General features: G+C 50.8%; 1 protein-coding gene across 1 annotated transcript in view; it reads left to right on the top strand.

Annotated features, from left to right (window-relative positions):
• The first annotated feature begins 8290 nt into the window (after positions 1 to 8290).
• Positions 8291 to 11005, top strand: part of GPC4 (glypican 4) — a 108978-nt gene continuing 106263 nt past the window's right edge. The window contains exon 1 of the mRNA XM_030849086.2: positions 8291 to 8574. Within this exon, the coding sequence (XP_030704946.1) occupies positions 8415 to 8574 (160 nt within the window). The 5' untranslated portion in view covers positions 8291 to 8414. The remainder of the gene's footprint in view (positions 8575 to 11005) is intronic.

The raw sequence follows: 11005 nt of genomic DNA, 5'->3' as shown, positions 1-11005 counted from the left end.
TCTTAAAAATGCACATTGTCTCTTCACATAAAAGCAGGGATGATGGAGCTAGGGAAAAAGAAGAAAAAGAAGAGGAGGAGAAGACGGGGGGAAAAAATAAATAAATAAAAGAAAAGGGCTAAATTGGCACTTCATTAAGAACTTCCTTTAAAACATTCTGGTGCTTTCTAAAGGGGGCTTGGTTCTGCGGTAGCTCAGTATCCTGATGCTCACAGAGGAACTGGTTTCAAAATGTTCAGGGCCAGTGTTGGGGAGGGCGCCCTTCAGCTTCTGGGAGCCCTGCAAGTGTGAAGCTGCCACCAGACGGCTTGTCTGTTTATCTAAACAAAGCAGAGAATAAATATAAAATGCACTAGGCAGTGCCATGTGTCCCTGGGTGTCCTTCGCCACCTTGAGCCACAGTGTGCCCGATACCTAGGAGCCTGCGTTCTCACGTAAAATCCTGAGTAGAAGCGGCCAGGTTAAACAAACACCATTAATATGGCCACTGTTCTAGACAGAACCCATGTTTTGCCTCTGACAGTCTTTCCCTGGCTTGAAATTTCAAACAAAAAAGGAAAGGTCAGGTTTCAGGTGGACTGACTAGACAAATGCCAAGGTCCCTTCCAGATCGCACATTCTAGTAGCCTCTACTCAGACCATGCTCGGTTTTCTGCCTCCATGCTACCTTTTTGCCTGTGCGATTTTCTCATCAGCTAGGCGAGATGTGGAAGAGTTACATAAACAATTTTGAAAAATGAATGTTCCAGAAGCGCCTTCACAACCTAAATGCCAAACACTTAGTACTTTTATTTAATCAGAAGGATATGAAGAAATAATTTTCTTTCCATCAATGAACCATTTATGTCCACTGGGTAAATTACAGAAGGAACTCTCTCCCAATTATATTGAAATACACATTTTATATCTAAAGCTGTAAGGCAAATTACAGCCAACAGCTAGAGTTTTGCCATCACATGGAAGTGTGCCCACTGAAAAGTGGTTTGTTTTTCCCATTAATTAGAAATCCTCTCTATAAATTAGACTATAAATAAGAGCTTAGGTGTACAGAAGACCAAGACCAGAGACAAAAGATCTCTTCCCATACCACCTTTGGTTTTTGTTCTCCTACAAGCATGAGACATGAGTCGGAATTTTTACAAACTACATACTTCATGAAACTTTTGCCCCAGTAATAAAGTATGAGAAAATATCAATACCAGTAGATATGTGATTATTGCATAAAAATGTCCACGTTACTCTCTGGGCCTCAGTTATCTCATCAGGAAAATGGGGATAATAAGAAACACCTTCCCTGTAGTGACAGAGCCATACTGTATGAAAGTAACTCAGATCCCTCTCTGCTCTCCAACTTGTATAATTCAATGCTAATTATGGACCAATACGGAGGTAATTCATGTATCCCAATACAAAATTATCAGACCAATTTATTATCCCGCTAAATAGCCTTCAATGCTGACAGGGCTGGATCTGCACAAACTGTGAAGTAGATGGAATTTATAATAACCATAATAACAATAGTATTGGCTCATATTGATTGAGCCCCAAATTTTAGGCTCCGTGAGAGAAGAGACATTGTTTTATTCATGAATATATTCCCAAAGCCTGAAAGAGTACTGATCTTCTAAATATGTGTTGAATGAAGGAATGAGTGAATGGATAAATAAATGGATGCTTTGTACCAGGCTGTATGGTAAGTGCTTTCCGATTATTTCAATGAGTAGATATTTTCTCCTCCATGCTTGGTGCTGAGGGCACATAAAGGAATTTGACATGCTCCAGGCCAAGAGGAATGCTTTTCATATGTTTTCTCTTGTAATCTTCACAGGGTAGGCATGACACATGAGAAAAGGGAGGCTCAGGGAGGGTAAGTTGCTTATCTAGGGACACACAGACAGGAAGTAGCAGAACCAGGATTCAGCTCTTGGTCTGCCTGACCCTATAGCCTCGCCTCTTTCACTGGGCAACACTACCTTTCTTCTGTCTGTCTTGTATTTATTTTCTTTTTCTTTTTCTTTTTTTGCGGTACGTGGGCCTCTCACCGTTGTCGCCTCTCCTGTTGCGGAGCACACGCTCCGGATGCGCAGGCTCAGCGGCCATGGCTCCCGGGCCCAGCCGCTCCGCGGCATGTGGGATCTTCCCGGACCGGGGCAGGAACCCACGTCCCCTGCATCGGCAGGCAGACTCTCAACCACTGCGCCACCAGGGAAGCCCATGTCTTGTATTTATTTTCTGCTCTTCATAAAGAATCCCCGGATAAGGAATCGTTGGGACTTTATCACTTGGCTGAGAAGACTGCCATGGCCTAACTTGCCTCTTTTCAGTCCGTCCTATGCCTCCTCACTTCATTCTTTCGAACGCACTACTTGTATCTTTTCACTCTCCGCTTATAAATCTTCAGTGTTGATAGGATCAAGATGGCACCGTCCTCCCAGGGTAATGTGTCCCCCTTATCCGGCACCGTATTTCGTGATAGTCACCCGGATGAACCTGTACTTGGTCAAGATGGTGTCTTCACTGGCCTCATAACCCCCAATCCTCGCTGCCTAGTGATTCTTCCCCATCCTTCATGGTCCAAAAGGAGACCTACCTTCTCCACTCCTTTACACATCAGCCTTGCACTGTCCTCGAAGTTTTCCTGGGCATATTCTGGGTTTGGAACATAGTGAGAAGTGACTACATCATTGAACTTGGACTCAGAGGACCTCAATTTAAGACTCCGAGCCAGTTTCCTCACCCGTAAGTTATGGAAAATAATACATGCTTCACAGATAATACATGTGGAAGCAATACCTAAACTCTGCCGCACTAAACAAATGTGTTATTATTGTGAGATTGTCTTCCTATGGAATTCTTTTTTCACCAAAGAGTGTGACACTTGGAAATCATGTTATTGGAAGATTGATTCTGTGACAGCCCCTGGGTGGATGGAGGGAGGGAGAAGTTGGAGATCTGTTAGGTGTTGGCTCTACAGTCCAGACAAAAGGTAATAGAACTTGGACAAAGGTTGATGGCTGTTGAGTGGAAAGGAAGACTCAGTCCAAGTTTTTAATACAGAGAGAGGGAGTGTGGCACCTATGGCCTGGGGAAAACTGGGGGCAACCCTGACACAAACAGGAAAGTATGGTGGCTAGGTACCTGGAGTTGGTGATTAAAGCTGTAAACACAGATGAGCTCTCTGAGAGAGAAGGAAAAGTAAGGCAAGCTTCAGGCACTAGAGAAAGAATACTGAAGGGAGGTCAGGAGTAAGGAGACAGGAACAGACCACACACATCAACTCCTTCAAAGTGGCTGATCCTTCAATTACTGGTACTTCTGTAAATTTCCAGAGGGACCAAGAGGAGAGGGGCCACCATGAAACAAACAGCAAATTGGGATGAGTGTCCTGAGGGACGTGCATTGCCTTCTGCTTTCTTCGCCAGTGTCTTTCTGCATGTAGATATGGATCTTACCTCCCCAGGCAAGATGCCAGCTCCTCAAAGGCCTCTGGTCTTTCAAGTTTCTAGGGCCTTCGCAGAACCAACTTTTGTTCACAGGAAGTGGTAAGAAGACACTACTTGCTTGGTTGCTTGAAAAGGAGAGGTGTGCAGCGAGGGAGGAAAGTTACTTGGTGAGATCTAGGCTGAAGACAGGCTGAGTTTGTCCAGGAAGCTTTTAAGAGTTCCGAAGTAGTAACTAATTTAAAAATCAGGAGATTTCAGGGAGTTCCCTGGTGGTCTAGCAGTTAGGATTTGCTGCTTTCACTGCAGTGGCTCGGGTTCAATCCCTGGTTGGGGAACTGAGATCCTGCTAGCTGTGCTGCCTGGCCAAAAAAAACCCCCAAAATCAGGAGATTTCAGATACAATTCTAGGTCTTTGTTTTCCCCTGGGATACTGCCCATCAGGTGAACCTGTACCCTTGCAGGCAACAGGCATTTATACAAAAAGCCTAAAAAGCCTTTTGGAGGCTGGGGGTCGAGGAATCCTCAGAGAAATCAGGACCTCTGCTAAGGCACAAATGTGGTAGTCATTTTATAAAGACAGTGCTCTGGAGGCCTAGAAGCAGGAGCCATTAGCTCTGCTTGGGGGGATCTATGAAGGCTTTCCAGGAAGAGGTACTATTTCAGCTGAGTTTTGATGGATGAGTATGAAGGACTTGTCCAAAGAATGGAGGGGAATGAAAAGGTATTCCCAGCAGGGGCAGGGTGAGGATGCAGGCATGATGGAGAATGATACAGGGTTGGGGAGGCCCAGTGAGCAACTTGGTAATGTAGACTATGGCCCGATAGCAAAGATCCAGAGCTGCTGAATGACTTGGCAATTGACCTGGAAAGCAATAGGGTACCATGGGGGAGAGGGGCAGGGTTAAGCAGGGGAGGGACATTGTTCAAGTGATGTCAAAGGCTCACTCTGATGGCTGTGGGAGGGCTGGGTATGGTAGGCGGAGAGACTAGAGGCCCACAAGACCTATCCTAAGGGAGGAAGCCACATCCTACTCTTTGTCCGCCTATTTGGCAACCAAAGCAGTTTCCCAGCAGGCCAAGAGAAGGGCCCCCAAAGCTGAGAGAATGGACCTAACTCAACTAATTCTTAAGGACAGCAGCAGTGAGTACATACTTTGTTCCCTCTGCCCACCAGCGAACATACCCCAGTGCTACATCAGGAGAAATGCCTCACCTGGGAAGACCAACTGTACCACAAATACAGTAAACCGTGAACTCCTTTCGGCTTGTGTATCTCCCCTCTCTCTAGGGCTGGGCAGCATCTGGCACATAGTAGGTGCTCAATAAACATTTATTAATCTGAAATAGGGACACTCATATGGGATTCAGTCAAAGGCCTTACATTTTTTTCAGTCTTGGTTCAGCCACTCAAGAGCTCTGTGGCTGTGGACAAGCCACATAACTTCAGTGAGACTCAGTTTGTTGATTTATTATTATTATTATTATTAATTTTTGGCCACGCCGCATGTCATGTAGGATCCTAGTTCCCTGACCAGGGATCAAACCCGCACCCCCTGCATTGGAAACACGGAGTCTTAACCACTGGACCACCAGGGAAGTCCCTGCTGATCTATTTTAAAAATCAGTATGGGAGTGTGCCTGGAAGCACTTTGCAAACTCTAAAGTACTATATGACCAAAAGTGGTGTGTCCATAAAATGGAATACTATTCAGCCATAAAAAGGAAGTGCTGACACATGCCACCACATGGATAGGTCTTAAAAACATGATGCTAAGTGAAGGAAGCGAGATGCAAAAGGCCACATGTGACATGATTCCTTTTATATGAAATGTCCAGAATTGGCAAATCTATAGAGACAGAAAGCAGCTTAGTGGTTGCCAGGGGTTGGGGAGAGAAGGGAATGGACTTAATGTGTTTTCTTTTGAGATGCTGCAAATATTCTGGAACTAGATAGCGGTGATGGTTGTGCACCATGGTGAACGTACTAAATGCCACCAAATTGTACTTTTTTTTTTTTGACCGCGCTGGGCAGCTTGCGAGATCCTATTTCCCTGACCAGGGATCGAACCCAGACCCTGGGAGTGAAAGCGTGAGTGCTAACCACTGGACCACCAGGGAATTCCCTGTTAATGTATTTTATCACAGTTTTTAAAAAGCCCCCCAAAAGGGCTATATGAAGGTTAATCATCCTGAGAAGTTGTTGATTCTTGCACTCTACCTGCAGACCCCAATCCATTTTTTGGCATTCAGAGAACTTACAGAGTAGATACACCTCTACTAAGGAGCACAGGAAAACTGGAATGGGAGTGGGGGGAGGGAAGGAGGAGCTTCGGGCCATCAGAAAAGGGAAGCTGGATGGTATTTGTTTCATAGATTGCCAGTTGTTCACCCTGTTTGTATTTACATGAAAGGAGGCTTTGAAGTGGGAGCCGCCTCTGAGCAGGGCTTGGGGTTCCTGGCTTGCGTGGTAAAGTTCAGACTTGTCCAGATCCGTTTCTAGCCAGAGGTTACTGTTTCTGGTGGAAAAGGCTTAAGTTTTGGTTAATAATACACGAACAGGAAGAGCCGAGTAAACTGGGGGGCAAGGAATGAGTTCCCCCTGGACTTGGTATGAAAGGAAGCTTTCTCTGATTTGGGCTTCATAGTTTGGGAGTATCTTTTTCTCGCTTACAGTGGCTGGGTTTCATTTTATTATTAATGTTGGTTGCATCTCAGATCGTATTCTTTTTGGTAAAGAACATCTTTGAGTAAATGCATCAATCAATGAAAGTTAAAAGTGCTCTGGGCTAAGCCCTAGCAATGCCTTGAGGACCTGACGGTTATCCGTTTAAGGAAAACCTGGACCATTTGAAAGTCCCTCGAAAATGGCAGGAAATTCATCTGTAGCTGAGTTTGCTTATTTAGAAAGACTCCTCTCCTAGCTGCAGAGTTAAATGTTATGCCAACCCACCGAAACTGGAAATTTAAGTTCCACTTACAGACGGGTCACAGTCTGTCTGTTTCTGCTGATGATCTCCAAGAGTTAATAAAATGTAGAAGAGTCTGCAGTGGGCTTTCAAAACAACAGCTAGCTACTTTCTACAGCTCCTCACAGCCAACCATGTCAACGAGGTTCGCAAACAACAGTGGAGGAAGTCTCAACAAACCCCATGAGGGTGATAATTGTAATGATGGTTCATATCTTCACCCTATGTAGTTTTATGGGAATTGAGAGTCTAGCCAAATAATAAGTTCCAGCCCCTTTTATCTGCCCAGTTCCCAGCACACTCCCGAGGTGTCTGAGGCGCTTCTCACCCTAACCTCTTACAGCAGATTGTAACAATAACAACCGTAATGACAAGTTCTCAATCTGCACAGTTCCCTTCATTAAAGGAGCCCTGGAAGCTTCAAAAACACTCATTAATGGAATGTGACAAAGCTTAGAAGGTGGGAAGACTCACCCATTTCCAGTTTTCAGGTGGCTAAGTGGAGACAGGGACCCAGAGAGGTGTGAGACTCTGTTAAGAGGCTTAAGGGCAGAGGGGAAGGGGGTTCCTGGGCTACCTTTATTCCATGTGACCTGGGAGTCAAGTCCCGGGTTCTGGACACCCCCCCTCCCCGCGCCAGCTACATGCTATCAGCAAGTCGCTTCTCTTCTCTGGGCCCCAGTTTCCCTTCGTGAAGAAGGAGGGTTTGGGCCAGAAGGTTTCCAAGGTCAACCCTGAATTTGCTCTGCGGTTGGCAGGGCAGCGGTTCTCCCGCTTCAGGGTTTGATTAGACCTGTAGCAGAACCAGACTGGGGGCTGGGGGGGCTGAGAATGCCTGCCAGGTTTCCGAACAGGTCGGTGCTCCATGAGCACCGTCTGACGGAAAGCAGGTCTGAGGAGGCCAGGTGAGGCTCTAGGGCCAGCTCGGAGTCCCAAGTCCCTCTGGTGCCCGCTTCAAACAATGAGATTAATGCCAGCGCTTTCCACTCCTAGCCCAGGAGCTGGGCGGTTACGGGCGTCCTCCAGGCTGCGGGGCTGTAGCAGCGGCGGAGGGGTGCTGGTGGTTAGGTATCGAGGCCGGAGGGCTCCGTCCGGCTTTGGCCCGCGGGCAGCGGGTCAGGTGGCCGCGCGCAGAAGGCCTAGGACTCGGACGTGGGTTTCAAGTCCCCAGCCTCTCGGTCCCCTGGGACTTGGGCCCTTCACCCCGGAGAAGTCAGCCTGTCCTCCCCGGGTTGGGGGCGGCGGGCAGGCTCCCCGCCTCCCGGGAGGAGGGAAGGAGGGAGGAGTCCCGCGGGGCGTGTCGCGCGAGGGCGCGTTGCGCGCCCGGTGCGGGCCCCCTAGGAAGTGGATTTGGACGCTCCGGATCCAACCCCGCTTCCAGGTTTTCTCCCGTCCCGGCCCTGCTTGCTCCCGCCCGTCTCCGGCCCCCCCGCCGCCCGCCCCCTCCCCCTGAGTGCCGCCCGCTGGGCCAAGTTTGTCGAGCGTCGCCGCGCACGCCGGCCAGTCAATCAGCGGCAGAGCTGAAGAGGGCACAGCCGTGCGGCCGAGGGCAGAGCGAGCCGAGCCGAGCTAGCAGGGCGGACCAGCGCCGGGCAGCCCGAGCCGCGCGCCGCGAGCGCCCGCCGCCGCCCCTCACGCCCTCCTCGGCCCCCGCGGCGCCTGCCACCTTCCCCTCCTTCCCCGCGCCCCTGTCCCGCCTCCGGCCAGCCCGCCCCGATCGCTGCCCCCGCGGAGCCGGGAGGTCACCGGCCCGCGCCTCCGCTCCCCTGGGCCGCGCACCGCCTCCACGCCCTCCTCCTCCTCCCCGGGCTGGGCGCCTGGCACCGGGGACCGTTGCCTGACGCGCGAGGCCCAGCTCCACTTTTCGCCCCGCGTCTCCTCCTCCTGCTCTCCTCCTCCAACTCCCCTCGCCCTCAGACTCCGCTCGCGAGCCCCCGACTCCGCGCCCGTCCGCCACTTTCCGTCCCGCCCCGAAGGTGGGAGCGCGTCCGCCCCGGCCGGCACCATGGCACGGTTCGTCTTGCCCGCGCTGCTCTGCACCCTGGCCGCGCTCAGCGCCGCGCTGCTGGCTGCCGAGCTCAAGTCGAAAAGTTGCTCGGAAGTGCGACGTCTCTACGTGTCCAAAGGCTTCGACAAGAACGATGCCCCCACGCACGAGATCAACGGTAGGTGGGAGCCCCCGGGAGGCGAGCGCAGAGACGGGAGAAGGGGCCGCAGAAGCCCCCTCGCCCCGCCGCCCCTCGCGCCGGACGCAGGTAGCCGAGACGGAGAAATGGGCAGGCGCGCCGGAGCGAGCCCCGACGCAGAGCGTTCGCTGCGGACGCCGGGGCCCCGGGTGCGCAGCAGGCGGAGGGGCGCCGCCGAGTTACCCGGCGGCACTCCCGCGCTCAGCTTCCTTCCCCCACCCCCCCTCCCGCGGTCTCCCTGGTCCCAGGAAGCCCCAGAGGACTCTGGCCCGCAAAGTGCGTGTCACCGGCTCCCTCGCCTTTTCCGGGTTGAACTCCTTACTGGGCTCCCCGCTTTGTTGTGTGGGTGACGAGAGGTCGGGTAGGGTGGAGGTTGCCAGGTTCCGGGGGGCGCAAAACGTGGAACTTGATGTTTCATTGATGTTCTTTAAAAACCCACTCCCCGCCTCTCTTCCACCGCTGACACGGATTAGGAGTTTTAGTAGCTACAGCGGCTTTCGAAGTGGCCTTTAAAAAGCAAACGACTCTCCACCCCTCCAAACCCTGACTTTTGGGGACTCTCCTGCTTTCCGGAACGTGTTGGACGAGAAGGGTATTTTCCCCCCTTTTCTTTATTTCTATCCTCATTTTAAGGGTTAATTGCACTTTAAATTACAAATCTTTGAAAGGACTGATTACTGGAAGCCTGAATCTCAGTTGGGAGATGGTTATGCAAATAGAGACCGCTTAGCCTGTGAAAAAGTTCACCGGGTTTCGGCGCTGGGGGTGCGTGGGGTGTTTGTGAAAGCCCTTCTTGCAGCGCTGGGGAGGCAGCTTTGCGGCGGGTGCCCTTCGCCCCTCCTCGCCAGGCTGGCGGCTGTGGCCGGGCCGATCCCCTCTGGGTGGCACTCATTCGCAGAGGCCAACTGTTGCGCGCAGTCCCGCGGGCCGCGCTGGGGCCAGCGGCCGCGCAGGTAGCCTCTTCGCCCCGAGGGTTCGGAAAGAACCACGAATCTAGCTGGCTGATGGCCAGCTTAACCTAACGGAGAAGTGAGCGATTCGAGCCCCGGGGGCCAAGCCTCCATTCCAAACCTTTCATGGAAGTGAGCAGAGCGCGCCTTTGCCTCGCGGTGTTGGTCACCCGGGTGGGGCGGGCAGGGGGCCGGCAGCCAGCAAAGGAAATACTGTAATTTCAACCAGGCGCTTCCAAAGGCTTAGGAAGACTTGGGGGTCATTATTTGGGAAGGGCTATTAATAACCTTGGAGATTAAGTGCAGTCATCAATTACATAAAAATTACAAAGGTAGTTGAGGGAAGTTGCTGGGCACTTTTCTTGTGTGACCGGCATCTATCTAGAAATAGAACCTAAGAAATGGTTGGAGCAGCCTAGGACCCCACGCACCTTGGGAGGTATCAAGTACCTCGCACGTTACTGATCAGAGACTGTTTGCCCTTGAGCTGCTTGTTTTTTGGGGAGCTCACGTCTGTCTTCACAGCGGCACGATTTTATTGGTTGTAGAGCCCCAAGAAGCCCTCTTTCTTTCCCCTCTCCCTTCCGCCCCGCTCGAAAAAGTAAAGTTGAGCCAGTAGCCACTGAAGCTTGGGGGCTCCACAGGTCAGACCTGGGGTCTTTGTGCCCTGCACGGTTTGGGCCCGGGGCCCAGTGGAGATGATTGGCGTGAAGGTTACAGTTGTCATTCCCACATTTTGAAGGGATAGATGCAGCGATGCACTTAATGGGAACGTGACAAGTTTTCATCTTCTGCTCCTGCAAAACAATATGTGCCTTTGAGGTGGACTGGAGGCGTTCGGGGAGTGGGCTGTGAAATTGTCCTCCCCACTTTCTCCAGCTGTGTTCTGTGCAGGCTTGCAAGGGCAGGACATCTTCCCCCGCCAGCATCTCAGGAAAAATGAAGTTTGAAGGGTGCCCAAGGACAGTGCTAGGTGTTCCCTTTGATTGTCATGGTCCCCAGAAAACACCTGAGGAATGTTTTTGCATAAATATTTCTCTGGACATATTCCCCCTAAAGATAAGAGCGTTATTAGTGACCAGCAGCAGGAAATGGAAGCTAATGTGCTCACACCCAAAACATTTTATTCTTTTTGTCTTGTCCTTCATCTCCCTCCCAGGGCTGCTGCTTTTATTTCCCCTTTTGAATGACCTACTGGACTGCATTCTCCCGAGGAACAAAGGAAGTGCCTTTTTAGCTGGAATCCTTGGAAGACCACCAAGGACTTTAGCTCATGCAGTGCAATTTCGCACCACTTTCAACAATAACAAAAATGCATGACTGAATGGCTCAAAAATGTGGAGTGTTAGAGGCATTCATTTGAGTCTAGGACACTGTCACAACACAGACCCAAGTAAATACCTTTAGACGGCCAGTATAGAAACGGGGTAATCTTTACCATCACCCTGGCCTCTCCAGCT

Source organism: Globicephala melas, chromosome X, assembly GCF_963455315.2.
Source record: "Globicephala melas chromosome X, mGloMel1.2, whole genome shotgun sequence".
Taxonomy (NCBI): Eukaryota; Metazoa; Chordata; class Mammalia; order Artiodactyla; family Delphinidae; genus Globicephala; species Globicephala melas.
The sequence above is the reverse complement of the archived record's forward strand: the minus strand, read 5'-3'. Positions and strand labels throughout refer to the sequence as shown.